Below are 20180 nucleotides of genomic sequence, written 5' to 3'. Positions count from 1 at the left end.
TGGGAAGGGTTGCCGCTATAAAAATGATGATCTTACCAAAAATAAATTATTTATTCTCAGTGATCCCAACTAAACCACCACAAGATTGGTTCAGATCTCTAGATTCATGTATGTCCAAATTCCTTTGGAAAAATAAACCCCCATGTATAAGCTTAAAAACACCACAAAAGACCAAGGATAAAGGAGGATTAGAACTACCTAACTTTCAGCACTACTTCTTAGCCGACAGGCTTCAATTTATCTCAGGATGGCTAAAACATACCTTCTTAGACGAACCTTGGCTAGATGTAGAACAAGGACTTTGCAATAATCTAGAGATTTCAGATCTACCATTTATCAGCTCAAACATCCAACAACATGAATGCTTCAAAAGCGTCAACATCAGCTCTTCTCTGACAGCATGGTGGGAGTTTCTAAAATTGACGGAGTCTTCATTAATGCAAACGTACACCTATCTGGAACAACCCTGACATATTACAAAACAATACTATAATAAACTTTCCAGATTGGAGTGGTAAAGGAATGAAGTACTTAGCACATATATTAGAAGGAACATAATTTATTCCATTTGACAGACTAGTAACACAATATGGGATCAACAAGAAAAGATTTTTTAGAATATCAACAAATTAAATCCATAGTAAAAAAGAAATTTAAACCGGGTCAAGTTGAACTACAAACACCACCAAGTGTGGTACAATTTCTTACTCTTAAAACCCCAAAATTACTTTCCAAAATTTACAGAATGCTTTCTAAAACAGATGAATCAATATCACTTCCTATTGCAAAATGGGAAGCGGATTTATCAGTTAACTTAGACCAAAACTTCTGGTCTCAGATTTGCTTAAAAACCTTTTATCTAATTAGAAATCCCAGTCTTCAATTAATTCAATACAAAATACTACATAGAGTGCACTATACAGGTCACCGGATGTTCAAGATGGGCTTTACATCTACCAACAACTGCTCACACTGCCAAACCAATTCACCGGACAATTATATCCACGCTCTTTGGTTCTGTCCACCAGTTCAGAAGTTTTGGCGTGAGATATGTGAAGACTTATCGAAGTGTCTGAAACGCAACGTTCCAACTTCCCCTTTAGTGTGTTTGTTGGGCAGCTTACACAGAGTTTCTCTCTGATTTCTCAGACGTTTTGATCTGATTTAGTGCTCAGCTCAGATAAAATAATTATTGTGGGTGATTTTAACATCCGTGTAGATGCTAAAAATGACAGCCTCAACATGGCATTTAATCTGTTATTAGACTCAATTGGCTTCTCTCAAAATGTAAAAGAACCCACCCACCACTTTAATCACACTCTAGATCTTGTTTTAACATATGGCATAGAAACTGAACATTTAACAGTGTTTCCGGAAAACCCTCTCCTGTCTGATAATTTCCTGATAACATTTACAATAATTGATTACACAGCAGTGGAGAGTAGACTTTATCACAGTAGATGTCTTTCTGAAAGCGCTGTAACTAAGTTTAGGAACATAATCCACCCACTGTTATCATCTTCAATGCCCTGTACCATGTTATGGAAATTTTCACAATAACCTGCAACACACCCAGTGAGCTTGATTTGAAGTGGGTTTAATAAACACATTGCAATGTGGAGAGAGCATCCCAGTGAAACACCAGGACCATCTCTGAATTGTGGCCACCGCCCTCACGTCTTATATACAGACACACAGACAAAGAACATTCCTCAAACTCTTACATGTTGGCCCCTCTCACAGGGGGGCTATATCTCCTCCCGCACAGAGAGAATTATGACCTTGTTTTCTGCTTAGCCATCACCTAAGGATTTACATCCCTGATAAGCAGAAGGAGTCTCACTATCTGTTTAATGTCTCCCATTACAACAGCCTCACTGTGTTAACCTTCCACATGCATGTAAAGTAGTGGCAGGAGTGCTCTTACTATGGTAAAGTGAGAAAGTGATATTACTATGACTAATGTGATATAATTAAATATGTGATTAATATATGAGAAAAGAAATCTGTCACCACAACCAACATAGAGCAGAGCAGCTATCTGAACGCTACCCCAACAGAGGTCGATTATCTTGTTAATAATTTCACCTCCTCACTACGTACGACTCTGGATACTGTAGCTCCTGTGAAAACTAAGGTCTCAAATCAGAAGTACCTGACTCCGTGGTATAATTCTCAAACATGTAGCCTAAAGCAGATAACTCGCTTGAGTCGAAAGGGCATGTCACAAATTTAGAGGATCATCATTTAGCCTGGAGAAATAGTTTCTTCAATCGTCACTGATTGAAGAAAATAAGAACAACCCCAGGTTTCTCTTCAGCTCTGTAGCCAGGCTGACAGAAAGTCAGAGCTCTTTTGAGCCAACCATCCCTTTAGCGTTAACTAGTAATGACTTCATGAACTTCTTCACAAATACAATTTTTGTCATTAGAGAAAAAATTACCAATAATCATCCCACAGATGTAATATTATCTACAGCTACTCTTAGTACCATTGATGTTAAGTTAGACTCTTTTTCTCCAATTGATCTTTCTGAGTTAACTTCAATAATTACTTCCTCCAAACTATCGTGTCTTTTAGACCCCATTCCTACAAAACTGCTCAAAGAAGTCCTGCCATTAATTAATGCTTCAATCTTAAATATGATCAACCTATCTCTAATAATCGGCTATGTACCACAGGCCTTCAAGCTGGCTGTAGTTACACCTTTACTCAAAAAGCCATCTCTAGACCCAGCAGTCTTAGCTAATTATAGGCCAATCTCCAACCTTCCTTTCATATCAAAAATCCTTGAAAGAGTAGTTGTCAAACAGCTAACAGATCATCTGCAGAGGAATGGTTTATTTGAAGAGTTTCAGTCAGGTTTCAGAGCTCATCACAGCACAGAAACAGCTTTAGTGAAGGTTACAAATGATCTTCTTATGGCCTCTGACAGTGGACTCATCTCTGTGCTTGTCCTGCTAGACCTCAGTGCAGCGTTCGATACTGTTGACCATGATATCCTATTAGAGCGATTAGAACATGCTGTAGGTATTACAGGTACTGTGCTGCAGTGGTTTGTATCATATCTATCTAATAGACTCCATTTTGTACATGTAAACGGAGAGTCCTCTTCACACACTGAGGTTAATTATGGAGTTCCACAGGGTTCGGTGCTAGGACCAATTCTGTTTACATTATACATGCTTCCCTTAGGCAGCATCATTAGAAGACATAGCATACATGTTCACTGCTATGCAGATGACACGCAGCTCTATCTGTCCATGAAGCCAGATAACACACACCAATGAGTTAAACTGCAGGAATGTCTTAAAGACATAAAGACCTGGATGGCCGCTAACTTTCTGCTTCTTAATTCAGATCAAACTGAGGTTATTGTACTCGGCCCTGAAAATCTTAGAAATATGGTATCTAACCAGATTCTTACTCTGGATGGCATTACCTTGGCCTCCAGTAATGCTGTGAAGAACGTTGGACTCATTTTTGACCAGGACATGTCCTTCAACAAATATAATAATATATATAAATATAATAATATCACACACTGGTGAGGGCAAGCTACGTTGTAGCCACAGCTGCCCTGGGGCGCACTGACAGAGGCGAGGCTGCCGGACACTGGCGCCACCAGGCCCTCTGACCACCACCAGTAGGCAACGGGTTTAGCGTCTTCCCTAAGGACACAACCAAGACTGTCCAAGCTGGGGCTCGAACCGGCAACCTTCCGATTACAAGGCGAACTCCCAACTCTTGAGCCAGGATCGCACAGAGTTGCAACATTATAAAAGTAACTAAATACAAGGAAAAGTAACTATTGTGTTACTTTAGAAAAAAGTTTAACCCTCTCAGGTCCAGGGTTGGTTTGACCTCTACATTTCACCTTTAGAAACTATTCATCTTACCTTGTTTGGTATCAAAACCTCACATCTGAGGTTATAGTTATGTTTTAATTAATACAACTGATCTAAAAAAAATTAAAAAAAACAAACATGAAATCATATATATGTATTTTTACTGTAACAACAACAAAAACAAACATTTAACAAATCATTTTCATAACATGAAATGCAAATAGAAATTGTGCATTTTAAAAACCTACGCAGGAGTTTTGCAAATAAAAATGTTTCATGCAACTATTTACCTAAAAATGACAGACTTTATTTAAAAAAAACAAAAAAACAATTCAAAGTACTTAGAGAACACTCAGGTTCTGTATGAAATAAGATGCCACACAAATTATTTGTGACACCATGTTATCTTAAATGGGTCGTGTTATTGGGTATCATGACTACTTTATTCTTCCTCAGCCAAACAGCAGGACTTGAGCAACAGTTTAGCCCCACTAGCTCCCGGCAAGATGAACACAGCTTCAACCATCTGTGTGTTGAGAAACCGTAACATGTCTACACCGCATTTTCTTCATAGTAACAGTAACAGCGTTGTAACGATAGAAATAGTAATTACTTAGGTTACTAATTACTGATAACGTACTTAAACCATGTTATAAATAGAATAATTTGTAAAAACGTGCCACTTCCACCTGCTTTTAAACTGAAACTCTAACCATAATCTCCTCGCTATCATTCTGTGTTGACCATTAGTTACCATGCTGACTTACGTTTAACTTTGCGCTCTACACAGCTTGATAAACTGTTAATCTTGTTAAGAGTACGCTTCTACATGTGTATTTTCATGTGGCACAAAAAATGAGCACGATATCTGAATGCCTTCCCACAAGTTTTGCAATGATATGGTTTCTCACCTGTGTGTATTCTTTTGTGCTCTGTTAAATGACTTTTACGGGTGAACATTTTCCCACATGTTTTACAATGATATGGTTTCTCACCTGTGTGACGTTTTATGTGCATCAATAACAAACTTCTAAGTTGAAATGTTTTCCCACATGTTTTACAGTAAGGTTTCTCACTTGTGTGAACTTTTTTGTGCCTCAGTAAGCAACTACTATATGCAAACATTTTCCCACATACTTCACAGTGATACCGCTTCTCACCTGTGTGCGTGGTCATGTGGATATTCACACTGTTTCTCTGTCTAAAACTTTTCCCACACACTTTGCAAGAATATGGTTTCTCACCTGTGTGGATTCTCATGTGCTTCCCTACAGAACCACTACGTGCAAACATTTTCCCACATGTTTTACAGGAAAACGGCTTCTCCCCTGTATGGATTCTATAATGCCTTGTCATTTCATAATTCTGCTTAAAGGCTTTTCCACAAAAATCACATTTAAAAGACTTTTTACTTTTGTCAGACTTGCACTCACTGTCTGGCGTAGGTTGGTGTTCTACATTATTGTGACCCTTTTTTTTATTTCTTGGTGATTGTGAATCTTTCTTCCTTCCTCCCTGATATTGTCTCACAGCTACAGCAGAGGTGAAACAGTTGAGTTGGTCAATTTTTGGTTCTGGTTCACTGTGGTCTCTTTCCTCAGCAGCAGTCACCATAATGGTATGAATCTCCTCCTTCAGTACCAGCTGCTCTCCCTCCTGACTGCTACAGAGTTGCTCCTGTTCCTCTTTAATCTGTGGAGCTTCTGATTCCTCCTGGTCCAGATTGGAGCTCCTCTCCTGGTTCCAGAGCTGCTGGTCAACGATAACTTCCTCCTCCTTACAGAAATGCTGCTGTGGGACGTCTGGAGGGGAAAAAGGAGACAATTAAAAGAAAGGTGATGTGAAAATAGAAAAAAATGAAAAAATAAAAATCACACTGAGCAAATATACTGTACAAAAAAATAAAGGTAGACTTTGAACATGTATCAGATCACAATGGAAAATTAAATTAAGCTTGATATCTATAGTGCCATGGACTGGGTATGTGTTGGGAATGAAAGGATGCCATTAGGCTGAATTCAAGGACTCCCTAAAAATTTTAATGCAACTCAAAATGGTACTCAGTAGTTTGGCCCTAAGTACTAAGGGCCCTATGTACTAGTAGGGCAGGGGTGTACAACTCCAGTCCTTGAGAGCTACTGTCCTGCAGCTTTTAGATGCATCCTTGTTCAGACAACTGAATCTAATGAATGGCTTGTTACCAGGCCTTTGCCAAACTTGAAGGCGTACTGAAGAGGTATTCCAACCATTTGATTAAGCAGTGCTGGGGTAGGGATAGGAATGGGTACCGGTATGGCACCGGTTCTGACAAACAGTAACAAGACCGAAAAGCAGCGCACATTTCGGTGCTTTTTTTCCTGAAATGTCATACACTTTGAATTCTAGCCGATCATTTTACCTTTGCAAGCGTAGTAGGCGGGCCCAGGTACGTACGTTCTTTTTGAGCAGAGCAACAGATTAAAAATGCCTAAGGCGAAGCGATCAAAGTCTGGCTGTACTTCACAGCAAAAGATGCAAACTCAGCAGCCTGCAACAAGTGCTTTAAGGTGATACTGTGAAAAGGAGGTAACTCCTCGAACATGGCGACGTATATCATTTTGTTAAAAGCCGAGAAATGCGCCGTATTTGATAGCTTGCTGCGAGACCTCACACCGAGCACATCTACTTTGGGTGGGTTGCCTGTTATCAGACCCAGAGTTAGCAACATCCCCCAAGAACCCGAAGAGGAGAGTCGTGGGCCCTAGCCCTGCCAATGTAGCAGAAATGATGAGGATGATGATGGCAGGAGCAGCCGTTCTTCTCTGCGTGAGTAGCTTAATGTTGTTCGTGTGTAGTTTACGTTGAGTACGCTAACCACGTTATTACATTAACGCATGTAAGGTGAACTAGCAAACACCGTCGTAGTTACATGCAGCTGTCTTCTTGTTTGATGGCAGATACTCCCTTCACCCTGGCCAAAAAGGCTAAAATGACCAAAGAAAAAGTGTAGAACAGTTAAACAGAGGTTTTTGGACAAAGTTTGTTTTGTTTTTTTTCCATTGATTAAGCACTGCTTCCAGCCAAGAGTGATACCATATATCCCTTGTATCTGCAGAAAAGGCTAACATTGTTGTCTTTTCACAAAAAAACCCAAAACAAAACAAAAAAAACAACAACAGCTGAACATGAGGTTTTTGGACAATTTTGTGTTCTCCATTCTTTAAGCACCGGTTTCAGCACAGGCACCGTTTCAAAAGTACCGGTTTGGTACTGGTATCGGATAAAACCTAAACGCTACCCATCCCTAGGTACGGATGCATCTAAAAGCTGCAGGACAGTGGCTCTCAAGAACTGGAGTTGGACACCCGTGTGGTCATGAAATGACAGAGGTGTCCTGGGGGATCCCCTCCTAGATCTTGATCTGCCCATCACTGAGCTCCTGGACAGAGTTGTAACCTCGTAGTACCAGATGGAATGAAACATAATGTCCCAGATATGGATGGAAATTGAGAAGAATTAAGTGATTCCAACTGATTATTGATAACGCTTAATGTTTCAATTTTGTATCTATTCTGTCTTCGATCCTTATTGCCTCTGCTTTGAAAGTCACCGCTACCATTAAGCAGCATATCAAAGACATTACATTTATGCAAATTAATTTGTGCATGTTAGAGGCATTTCCTCTCTGCTGTGATCAGTGCTGAGGTGGTTATTGCAAAAAACAAACAAACAAAAAACCCACAACAACAAAAACAACAACGAAAAAACATTGTTACACATATTACATAGAGCACTTAAAATTAATGCAGTATTTGCTCTGAAAAGAAAGTAACTTGTTGTACTAGTCGTTACAAAATTTTAATGTTAATGGGGTCAGCTCTCAACTGCAGCGTCACTCTGGGCTCTTGGCTAGCTTAGCGTTAGCATGCAGTATGCACAGAGCCATAGTTGTGTTAGCAGCTAGGGCTGTGCGATATGACCAAAATCTCATATCCCGATAACGATATAAATCACAAAAATTTAACATTCTCTGTAAATTCTGTGAATCTTGGACAGCTCGACTTGCGTGAAGTGTTTCCAGCTGGGCGTCGTGTACCTGGAGTCCAGTGTTTTAACCTATGCATGAAATGATAAATTTTTTAGACATAAGTTGTAACGGCCGCTGTTTTCTTTGTTAGTATATATATATATATTACACGGCGTGCTGCGGGGAAAAGCCTTTTCTAACGTTTCAGTCTAAGGTTTATTTTTTAGCACCAGACGGCTCTTTTTTGCTTCTCATCCGAAAATACTCTTTCATGTGATTTAGTTTATTTGAAAAGTCTCAACAGGATCTTGAACTTTATTGTGAAAGGTGTATGTGGAAAATAAGCAGACACGAGATGGTTTTACCGTCGTTGTTGGAGACTGGAGACTCTGTTGTCCTGCTGGGAGACTTCAATGCTCACGTGGGTAACGACAGCAAGACCTGGAGGGGCGTGATTGGGAGGAACGGCCTCCCTGATCTGAACCCGAGTGGTGTTTTGTTATTGGACTTCTGTGCAAATCACAGTTTGGCCATAACGAACACCTTGTTCGAACATAAGAGTGTCCATAAGTGCACGTGGCACCAGGACGCTCTAGGCCGTAGGTCGATGATCGATTTTGTAATCGTATCACCAGACCTGCGACCATATGTTCTGGACACTCTAGTAAAGAGAGGGACTGAGCTGTCAACTGATCACCACCTGGTGGTGAGTTGGATCAGGTGACGGGGGAGGACGCTGGACAGACCCGGTGCACCTATACGTGTAGTGAGGGTGTGCTGGGAACGTCTAGCAGAGGCCCCAGTCCGCGAGATCTTCAACGCACACGTCCGGCAGAGCTTCAACAGCATTCCGAGGGACACTGGGGACATTGAGTCCAAATGGACCATGTTCAGCGTCTCCATTGCCGAAGCTGCTGCATTGAGCTGTGGCCGCAAGGTGGTTGGTGCTCGCCGTGGCGGTAAATCCCCGAACCAAATGGTGGACACCAGAGGTGAAGGGAGCCACCAGGCTGAAGAAGGAGTCCTATTGGGCTTGGTTAGCCTGTGGGACTCCGGAGGCAGCCGACAGGTATCGACAGGCCAAGCGGAATGCGGCTCGGGCAGTGGCTGAAGCAAAAACTCGGGTGTGGGAGGAGTTCGGAGAGGCCATGGAAAAAGACTTTCGGACTGCCTCGAAGAGATTCTGGCAAAACGTCAGGCGTCTCAGGAGGGGAAAGCAGTGCTCTACCTGCACTGTGTATAGTGCTGGCCGAGCGCTGCTGATGTCGACTGAGAAAATTGTCAAGCGGTGGAAGGAATACTTCGAGGACCTCCTTAATCCCACTGACACGTCTTCCGAGGATGAAGCAGAGTCTGGGGATGAGGGGAATGACCCGCCAATTTCCGGGGGCGAGGTCACTGAGGCAGTTAAACAACTCCTTGGTGGCAGAGCCCCTGGTGTTGATGAGGTCCGCCCCGAGTTCCTGAAGGCTCTGGACGTTGTAGGGCTGTCCTGGTTGACACGCCTCTGCAATGTTGCGTGGAGACCAGTACCCCTGGACTGGCAGACCGGGGTGGTGGTCCCCATCTTTAAGAGGGGAGACCGGAGGGTGTGTTCCAACTACAGGGGGATCACTCCTCAGCCTCCCTGGGAAAGTCTATGCCAGGGTGCTGGAAACGAGAGTTCATCCGCTAGTCGAACCTCGGATACAGGAGGAACAATGCGGTTTTCGTCCTGGTCGCGGAACACTGGACCAGCTCTTTATCCTCTCAAGGATACTTGAGGGTGCATGCGAGTTTGCCCAACCAGTCTACATGTGTTTTGTGGACTTGGAGAAGGCATTCGACCGTGTCCCTCAGGGTGTCCTGTGGGAGGTGTTGTGGGAGTATGGGGTGTCTGGCCCATTGCTACGGGCCATTCGATCCCTATACAACCATTGCAAGAGCTTAGTTCGCATTGCCGGCAATAAGTCGAACTCGTTCCCGGTGGGTGATGGGCTGCCCTTTGTCACCGGTTCTGTTCATAATTTTAATGGACAGGATTTCTAGGCGCAGCCAAGTGGCGGAGGGCTTTCACTTTGGTGGCCTCAGAATCTCATCTCTGCTTTTTGCGGATGATGTGGTTCTGTTGGCTTCATCGGGTGGGGGCCTCCAGCTCGCACTGGAACGGTTCGCAGCCGAGTGTGAAGCAGCAGGAATGAGGATCAGCACCTCCAAATCTGAGGCCATGGTTCTCAGCCGGAAAAGGGTGGAGTGCCCACTCCGGGTCGGGGAGAGTTCCTGCCCCAAGTGGAGGAGTTCAAGTATCTCGGGGTCTTGTTCGCGAGTGATGGGAGAAGGGAGCCGGAGATCGACAGACGGATTGGGGCTGCAGCTGCAGTAATGCGGACGCTGCACCGGTCCGTTGTGGTGAAGAGGGAGCTGAGTGTAAAAGCGAAGCTCTCAATTTACCGGTCGATCTACGTCCCTACCCTCACCTATGGCCACGAGCTGTGGGTAGTGACCGAAAGAACAAGATCACGGATACAAGCGGCAGAAATGAGCTTCCTCCAAAGGGTGGCTGGCCTCTCCCTTAGACGTAGGGTGAGAAGTTCGGCCATCTGGGAGGGGCTCAGAGTAGAGCAGCTGCTGCTCCACATCGAAAGGAGCCAGCTGAGGTGGTTCGGGCATCTGACAAGGATGCCTCCTGACACATCAAACTTATTGGTAATGTCACAAGAAAAACAATGGTGTGCTTGGTTTCACCATAAGTTTATTATGCTGTATCCATATAAATAGCACACCCTGTATATCGTTATATCGAACAGCCATATTAGCAGCTGATTTGTCCTGGATGCAGTTTCTACTTTACCATCATGTTCTCATCCTTTTGTGCAATAACAATAAATGTAATGTCCATATCCATGTTGCAGAGTGTGCCGCTATTTTACTCCTCTCACACGCAAACTAAAATCACCTGATTGTAGTGCAAGAACAGTGGGATCAATAACCAGACAGACTAAGAATTTAATTATTTGAATGGGACTACTGGGAACCAGTTCTTGAGGATAGCCAGTGCCCAGCAGTCCAGGTCCTTGGATTCCCGTCCCTAACCCACTCTGCTAATTAACTGACCAGATCAATATGCCAGTAGTTTGACTGACCTGATGCTATACTCTGGTTAAAAAGCATTCCTTTAATTTTTCGAGCAGTGCATACTGTTAAAACAAGGCTTAAAAGTAGGAATGTCAGTCAGAAATACACAGAAAGTTTACACCTCTTGTCAGTGCTGATGATGACTGACATCAGCTGTTGAAAATACCACAGAAATGCAGAAATGTTGGATGAATCCTCACAGTTAACAAATAAATATATTCTCATTAAAAATTAGCTACAAGGAAAAAAGGCCACAAATGAATACAGAGAGAATACAGACCCTACTCCACAAGTTAGCCCATGAACAGAGGAAGTCCAGCAATAAGGACAGAGGAGGGTTTAACTACAAGCTGCAGTTGAAAAGCTGTAGATAATAAATATACTGTAGTGAGCTGAGGAATCACTAAACCAAGAACTCACACAGAGGAACTCAAGCTTCAGAGCCGCAAGCGGACGCTCTTTTATATAGCATTTACATACCTTCTAACTTAGATATTTAGCTTGACTCCAGTAACTGGTGAAAGTGAATTCAGTGCTAACTGACAGCATGGTAGTGGCAGTGTTGTCTTATAACAAGGAGGTTCCTAGTTGGAAACCAGTGATTCACCAAGTGCTTAGATGATTCAGGAGGGAGCTTTTTGACTTCAAGTACCTAAGACGTACTCAGCTGCTGCATTACTAGAGAAGAACAGGCTCCTGAAAGCACACACTGCACAAAGTTCTGTCTTCATGTCCTGCAGACTCACTCAAATGTGGGAGACATGATCGGTGTGTGGGTCGGCCTCCTCTGACACCACCTTGAACCCATAGCTCCACCCCTCTCCTGTAGCTGAACCACAAACCACACCCAACCACAGCCATGTAATTAAAAGAATGATGTTCTTTAAAGTTCTAAGATTCTGATTTCTAAAATAATTAAATTATTGCAGTTTTATTATCGTTTTATTTAAAAGACACTTTTAGAGCTGTACTGGATTTTTTAAAGATTAACTGTACCAGATATATTTCCTTTTACCCAAAGCCTCATTTATGAAACCACATGATCACAACTGTTCACATGGTGTATTTGAGTGGTGTAAACACCAAACAGGAAGTTAATCCTAAAAGTGTAAGCTGATGAAACAAATACATTACTCGTCAAAAGTTTTAGAACACCCTTATTTCAATAATTTCAGTTATTTATTGCAATTTAAGTTGTTCGAGTCCAAAGAATAGCTCAAAGTGGTACAAAGGTAAGTGGTGAACTGCTAGAGGTTTTTTTAAAGGTAAGGTAACCAAAACTGAAAAATAATGTACACAAAATTGGTTAACAATTTAAAGCTGTTCTGCGGCAATGGAGGTTGATCAAGTTGATCAGTATTGTACTGCAGAAAGTAGAGTGTTGGCAAGAAAAAGGCAATTAAGAATGGAAGAGAGGTTGTAACAATGAAAGTCAAAGTGTCAGTGAGTACAGTTTCCTTCACCATCAAAGGCTCAGAAACAAACTCTGACAGGAAGAGGTCTGCAGACTCAAAGACACGACTGCATCAGAGGACAAGTTTCTGAGAGTAAACAGCTTGTGTGATCAGCAGCTCACAGGACAGCAGCTTCAAGCACAGCTTAATAGTTGTCGTAGTAAGCAAGTCTCAGTTTCATCTGTGAAGAGAAGACTTCAAGCTGCAGGATGAGCTGCAGCAAGAAAGTCATCGCTAAGACGCCAGAATAAGACAAAGAGGCTTGCCTGGGCCATGAAACACCAACACTGGACTATTGAAGACTGGAAGAAAGTATCATGGACTGAAGAATCAAAATGTGAAATTTTCTGTTCATCATGCAGGATCTTTGTGGGCTGTTGATGAGAGGAAAGGACGGGTCCACAGTGTGTGGCATCAACTGTCAAACATGGAGGAGGAAGTGTGATGGTCTTGGGCTGTTTGCTGGATCCAGGGTCGGTGACTTGTACAGAGTGAGAAGCTCCCTGAACCAAAACAACTACCACAGCATTCTGCAGCACCATGCAGTACCCTCTGGTATGGACCTAGTTGGTCAGCAAGATAATGAGACAAAACATAAGTCCAAGCTGTCCCAGAACTACCTCAGGAAAAAAGAACAAGATGGTGAGCTTGAAAACACGGAGTGTCCAGCACAGTCTCCAGACTTAAACCCCATTGAGCTGGTTTGGGACGAACTGGACAGAAGAGTGAAATCAAAGCAACTACAAGGTCCACATTTATGGGAACTTCTGCAGCAGATATGGGAGAATATTTGATTTCTATTATAGAAAGGATGCCACGGCTGTGTTCAGCTGCTATAGCTGCCAAAGGGGCTACTTTGATGAGTCAAAAGCTTAGAATACATTTTGGTCTATAAACTGATTCCATGATTTCCTTTGTAGCTCCAAGTGCTTATTTGTACTCTGCTTTCATTTCAGAGTGCAAAGAGACATTGAACTAGGGATGTACGATATGACCAAAATCACATATCCCGATGTAAAACACCTCTTCTTTGCTTCTCATCCATCAACTCTCTCCTTACTCTGTCACGTGACTCTTGCGTAGGTGGTAGAAGAGGTTTGTCATGTTTGAGTCTGTGGTCTGGACCAGTTTGCACCAAAATTTGCCCCTTTTGCGAGTGTGGACGCTTCCTCTCTTTGCTCTTTAAATGCTTTGCTTCTTTTATTGATTTTTATTGATTTTCATGCTGATTTTTTCCCTTTTTTCCATATGAGTTTACCTGCGATAGCTTCTGGACACTTATAGATCATTCGGACTAAAGTGTTCTTAACAGAAACAGCAACATTTTTATAGTTACCTTATCCTCAACGCTCCGTGTGTCTGTGGCCTACACACAGCTGAAGCCTGATTACAGCGTCTGGGCACAGAACAGCCTCAATAGCCTGGAAAGGTGCTAACCGCTAGGCTAACTAGCAACATGATGCCTTCCCTCTCCACAGATGACTACCACAGCCTCCTGCAGAAGATGGCAGTACTGGAGACAATAATTCATCGCTTAAAAGTAAACGTGGAGGTAAATGGACTGTGTGGAAATGAAACAACCTTGCCTTTGATTCAAAACAATGGCGGAAAACAGAATAACTGCTATGATGCCTTCCAGTCTCTCAGTCACTCTGACTTCTGCTACAACTCTGAATTATGCCACATTCAGAAGTTTGCAGATGACACAGCCATCATGGGGTGTATCTGGGATGATCAGGAAGAGGAGTACAGAAGTCTGGTGAGGAACTTTGTCGCATGGAGTCACACAAACCACCTGCAGCTCAACACCTCAAAGACTAAGGAACTGGTTGTGGACTTCGGGAGGTCCAGAGAAGGTCCACTGCCGGTTCAGATGGGGGGGAGGAGGTGGAGGTGGTCAACAAGTACAAGTACCTCGGGCTGTGGGTGGACAATAAACTGGACTGGTCATGCAACACAGAGCACCTGTATAAAAAAGCCCAAAGCCGACTGTACTTCCTCAGGAGGCTGAGGTCTTTTAACATCTGCAGGAAGCTCCTGAGGATGTTTTACCAGTCGGTGGTTGCTGGAGTACTTTTCTATGCTGTGGTGTGCTGGGGGAGCAGCACAGCAAAGAAGGACTCATCCAGGCTGGAGAAACTGATCAGGAAGGCGGGCTCTGTGGTCGGCATGAAGCTGGACACTCTGGTGACAGTGGCAGAGAAAAGGACACTAAAGAAACTGCTGGACATTAGGAACAATGCTGGGCATCCTCTGCACACGGCCATTAACAACCAGAAGAGTCTGTTCAGTGACAGGTTGCTTCTCCCAAAGACAAGAACCAACAGACTTAAAAACTCCTTTGTCCCACACGCCATCAGACTGTTTAACTCCTCTCTGGAGGGGAGAGGGAGGGGAAACAGGAGGACAAAGGAGGGGGGGACAACTAAGCTGTAGTGCCTCTTCACCTCACTGTGCAATACCTTTTTGTGCAATACTTTTGTTAATAGTCAACGGTGCAATAGACTCCATACTTGAAATGTGCAATTCACTTGTATCTTTATTTTTATTCCTATTTATTCTATTTATCCCCTTCGTATATTTTATTTATATATGTCTCTGTATTTATATATGTGTGTGTGTGTGTGTGTGTGTGTGTGTGTGTGTGTGTGTGTGTGTGTGTATATAATATTCTGTAACTGTAACTTCTGTCGGTGCTGTGCTTTTGGAAACCGAATTTCCCAGAGGAACCCACCCGAGGGATTAATAAAGTTTTATCTCATCTCTCTCTCTCTCTCTCTCTCTCAGTCAGGTTTTAGACAGAACCACAGCACTGACACCGCTCTGAACAAAGTGTTTAATGACACATGTCTGAATACAGACAGTGGAACAATGTCAGTCTTAGTTTTACTGGATCTCAGTGCAGCATTTGATACAGCTGACCACAACATATTACTCAAACGACTGGAGAACTGGGCAGGTCTCTCAGGAACTGTACTAAACTGGTTCAAAACATACTTAGAAAAACAGGAAATACTTTGTATCACATCTGAGCAGACAAGTATCACATGTGGAGTTCCCCAAGGGTCCATCTTGGGACCCCTTCTGTTTAACATTTACATGATCCCACTGGCACAGATTATAAAGAACAACAAAATAAACTATCACAGCTATACAGATGACACACAAATATATATCACAATGTCACCAGGAGACCGAGGCCCTGTACAGGCTCTTGGTAAATGCATTGAGGAAATTAATGACTGGTTGTGCCACAATTTTCTCCAACTAAACAAAAACAAAACTGAAGTAATAGTCTTTGGAGCCAAAGAAAAACGATTACAGGTCACCAGAGAACTTCAATCTATACACCTAAAAACCACAAACCAGGCGAGAAATTTGGGTGTAGTGATGGATGCAGACCTAAACTTAGAAAAACACATTAAGACAATAACAAAGTCAGCTTACTATCACCTCAAGAATATTTCAAGGATAAAAGATCTTATGTCTCAACAGGACCTGGAAAAACTAGTCCATGCATTCATCTTTAGTAGGCTTGACTACTGTAACAGCATCTTTACAGGTCTACCTAAAAAAATCAGTCAGACAACTACAGCTCATTCAGAGCTCTGCTGCTCAAGTCCTCACTAAGACCAAAAAAAGTGGACCACATCAGTCCAGCTCTGAGGTCTTTACACTGGCTGCCTGTCCGTCAGAGGATAGACTTTAAAGTTCTGATGCTGGACTATAAAGCTCTGAATGGTTTAGGACCAAAATACATCAGTGACGTCCTGACCCAGTATGAACCTTCCAGATCCCAGAGTCAGAACCAGACACGGAGAAGCTGCATTCAGCTTTTATGCTCCATATATCTGGAACAAACTCCCAGAAAGCCTCAGATCAGCTGAAACACTCAGTTTATTTAAATCCAGGTTAAAGACTCACCTGTTCTCAGCTGCATTTGAATAAAACACCAAATCCACACTGTTAAGCTTAAATTTCAAAACTTACATTTTAACTACTGATTTTATCTACTGTTCTGATTTTATCTACTGTTTTTTTTTTTAAATGAATTTGAAATCATGCTTTTTATTTGTCTTTGTTTTGTAAATGTCTCTGTAAAGCACTTTGAATCACCTTGTTGTTGAATTGTGCTATATAAATAAACTTGCCTTGCCTAGTACAGTTTTCAGGTCCATGTCAGATGTTTCATAACCAAACCATGTCCCTGCTACAGAGGCAGCCCCTCGTTTAGGAATAAGGTCCTGGATTTGTTTAGACTGGTCCTTCTGTTTGAGCTACCTGGTTCTGCCTCATCTTTACTGGTCATGCTGGGATTCTTTGTCCCTTCATTCACGCAGTGACTGCAAGTACCATTTACAGTTACTTCATATTTTTATTTGAGGTAATTTGTTTAATGCATATTCTGAATTTTGATGTTTGAGAATAATGTGTTTTTTCATCATTTCAGTTTATTTGAAAAATCTCAACAGGATTTTTAGCTTTATTTTGAAAGGTTTATGTAGAAAACAAACAAGTGGACGGCAGAGCCACACGATTAGTGATGGTAAATTTGATTCTTTTTACTGAATCGAGTTTTAATGAGTCACTCACCAAAGTGAATCGGGTTTTTTGAGCCATTTGATTTACTGAGTCAGTAGACCAGAGAGTGCAAAAAATTTACATTTTCAATCAAACTTAATTTGTTTCTCTTTTCATGTAAATCCTACTGCTAAGACGAATGATTCTAAAAGAAAACAACTATTTTATAGAGAAAAAAAGAGCAAAAACATTTCAAAAATTAAGCAATTTCCTATCAAAATTTGCAACCAAGGGGTGAGTGAGTGATTCGTTCGCTCTATGATTCAGCACAGGAGGGAGGGGGAGAGCGAGTCCTGAGTGATTCGCTTACGCTTACGATTCAGCACAGGAGGGAGGGGGTGAGCGAGTCCTGAGTGATTTGCTTACGATTCAGCACAGGAAGGGGGGGTGAGTAGCTCAAATGTGCTGTTAGCATGTTAGCAGAGTGATGCTACTGTGAACCGAGGAGCTATTGTCTTGATGTGAGCTTCTACTCAGGGTTTTTTCTTCCAGTTCAGAGCAGAAATTCTTTTGTTAAGATACTGGATGTTGTTTTTCTCCACAATTTTAATTATAAGCTAGATACATTGCTGCTAACAGCAACAGGGATGAGTCAGTTGGGCATGTGAATCATGATTCATGAGTCAGTAAAGTGATTCTCGAGTATTGAACGATTCGTTCATGATTCCCGCATCACTACACACGATGGTTGTACTGTTGTTGTCGCTACAAACCGACGCGTAAAAAGTCCAAAGAGTAGTTATTTTAAATATAAGAGAAAGAGAGAATTTTAAGAAATTAATATAGGCACTACAGTGACCGTCAAAACGACGTAAAGTAAAGTAAACTGTGTGACACAGGAAACAAACAATAGCGTATAAGGTGAAACAACATTTGTTTTCATATCGTGATCCGATATATAACAGTCACATCTACCAGCTGTACATTAAACTGCATAATCTGTGAAAAGTGGTACATAAGTACATTTTGCTTACTTAAGTCTCCAAAAAGTCCTCACAATCATAAATGTCCCGCAGAGCTGTGATCAGGATCCCTCAGAGGGACACTCACCTGTCCTGTGCAGCTTGATTTCGGGTTTCCAGGTGATATCCAGCAGTCTGCGCTGACGGTCGATCTCTTCCTCGTACTGGACGATCGTTTTTTCAAACTCCAAGAATATTTGTTCAGCAGCAGCAGTTAGTCGCTCGTTGATAAACTCTCTCAGATGCTGAACTGAAGGCATTGTTACTGCCACAGCTCACACACTCTCTGTTCGGTCACACACGTGGGACGGTATTAGCTAGTGATGTGTCCTGTGTGTCGAAGCTTCGAGGCGTGCGTCGAGTAATCTCGGGGGAGTTTTTGTGAAGCGCGTATCGAGGCTTGCTTTGATTACGTATGCAGTGACGTTCGAGGCCTCGTGGGCAGTCAGTACCACGTGACTGATTCAGGAATTGGCTCGCCGGTTCGCGCCAGATTCAAAATAAAATGGGCAGCAAAACACAGCTGATTCCCCCATCACACTGTGTTGTGGAATTGGATTACGTACGTGCTACATAGTTACTTGAGCATTTCTTCTTCGATGGAACCAGCAAGGAAGAGATTTTTTTTCTCTTCTAATAAAGTATGCACACAGTAATAAATATCACAAATGATAAGTACCATAATATAAATAAACAACACTACAGATCCTATAACCTGACTTATGTCTTTTAGTTTATTAAAAAGTGAAGCGCCACACAGTTTGTGTCATTATCCAGATGTACATAAGCATGATTACACAGTTACTAGGGGCGGGTTTTGATTATCGATTAAAATCGATTCTAGCTTGGATAATGTGATATTGTTTCATTAAAATCCTGAATCGATTTTTAATATAAATTTTTTTTGCCCCAAACGCCAGAATCTCAGGTTAAACCTCACTAAATTCCAACAACCACCAAACAGCTAAACCAGTAAATGACAGCAGATACACGTAGGCTATTATGCACAAAGACGTAAACACAAAGCGCGGACCCGCCGACACATCAGAATCAGTGAGATGTCGCCTTTCTCACCCGACGGCACGGACACGGTCAGGGCCGAAAGCCGACAGCTGGCTGATTCTGATCCGTCGGCGGGCTTTGTGTTTACGCCCTTTTTGCGCTGATCCTGAAGCTGTAGGTTTTACCTCTCCAAACAATATTGACTGAACCAGCAGCAAAAGAAGAGCCAAACTACGCTTCACATAAACATAGCCATGAATTCCCTCTGACCTTTGCTGTTTTGCTTCCACCACGATAAAATCACACTTCATGCACAGCTCTCTCTCTCTGTGTACTTCAAGAACAGTGTCCCGTCTAAAAATCTGTTTTCTGCATTATTCGCTTGCTTGTTACGCACAAGTCTACCGTTGTTTACAGCGCTGTCGGTCGCTGTTTTTTTTCCTTTTACTTACTTCCGAAAAGAAAACCTCATTTCTGCTGTTCAGTAGGCTACTGAACAAATTTAAACTTTTTTAAAATTATGCAAAATTGTAAAACGCTCAGCTGTGTCTCTAAACCTCTGTAACCTTTCTCTGCTTCACTTCAGCAGCATCAGGTAATATTCATATGTTGATTAATGGTTTTCTTTCATTTTTGATCTACTGCAGAATATTTTTATAAAATCGTTTTTCTGTTTTAGCCTCAGCTACTTTGGTACAAAGGCATCTGCTGTGATGCTTACACCTTTGATAAAGTCTCGCAAATGTCATCTTTCTTTTTATAGATATAAAAATATGGAAATGTACTGATCCGTGATCTGAATTATAACATTTCTGACTGTCTGAGGCAAAATTTCCCCGGATCGGATCGAATCAAATCATGGATCGAATCGATTCGGGACCTTGTGAATCGCCATCGAATCGATTCTAGAAATCAGTGCCGATACCCAGCTCTAACAGTTACACAGTCATACCAAAACTCTGTCCTGATAGTTTCCTCTTTCTCTTTTGTATCAGACATACTGAGACAATATTCGGGATAAATAATCATGAAAACAATTTATTTATTCAGTTTAGAGATTTACACGTCACATCATTATAATCACAGAGCCTGTTTCACTTGAATCGTCCACTTGATGGCGCAGTAGAGCAAATGAATCATCACAATGCTTCGAACCATGAGTCGACCAGTTGGATGGAAAGCTTCAGTTCATCACGAGGCTTCATCTCACCAT

At 42.1% G+C, this 20180-nt stretch overlaps 1 protein-coding gene across 2 annotated transcripts in view; it reads right to left on the bottom strand.

Annotated features, from left to right (window-relative positions):
- LOC146368673 (uncharacterized) overlaps positions 1 to 18369 on the bottom strand; it is a 30285-nt gene extending 11916 nt beyond the window's left edge. The window contains exons 1-2 of one of the 2 annotated variants that reach the window (XM_084912266.1): positions 18054 to 18369; positions 5282 to 5650 (exon numbers count right to left, since the gene is read on the bottom strand). In XM_084912266.1, coding sequence (XP_084768392.1) covers positions 5282 to 5650; positions 18054 to 18225 — 541 coding nt within the window. In that variant the 5' untranslated portion in view covers positions 18226 to 18369. Of the gene's footprint in view, positions 1 to 4085; positions 5651 to 18053 lie in introns of those variants that run through there. The other variant, XM_084912265.1, reaches the window with a different exon arrangement.
- Positions 18370 to 20180: the final 1811 nt, after the last annotated feature.

The sequence above is a fragment of the Perissodus microlepis genome, chromosome 18 (assembly GCF_051167445.1).
Source record: "Perissodus microlepis isolate ML-2025 ecotype Zambia chromosome 18, ASM5116744v1, whole genome shotgun sequence".
Taxonomy (NCBI): Eukaryota; Metazoa; Chordata; class Actinopteri; order Cichliformes; family Cichlidae; genus Perissodus; species Perissodus microlepis.
This window is presented reverse-complemented; position numbering and strand designations above follow the sequence as displayed.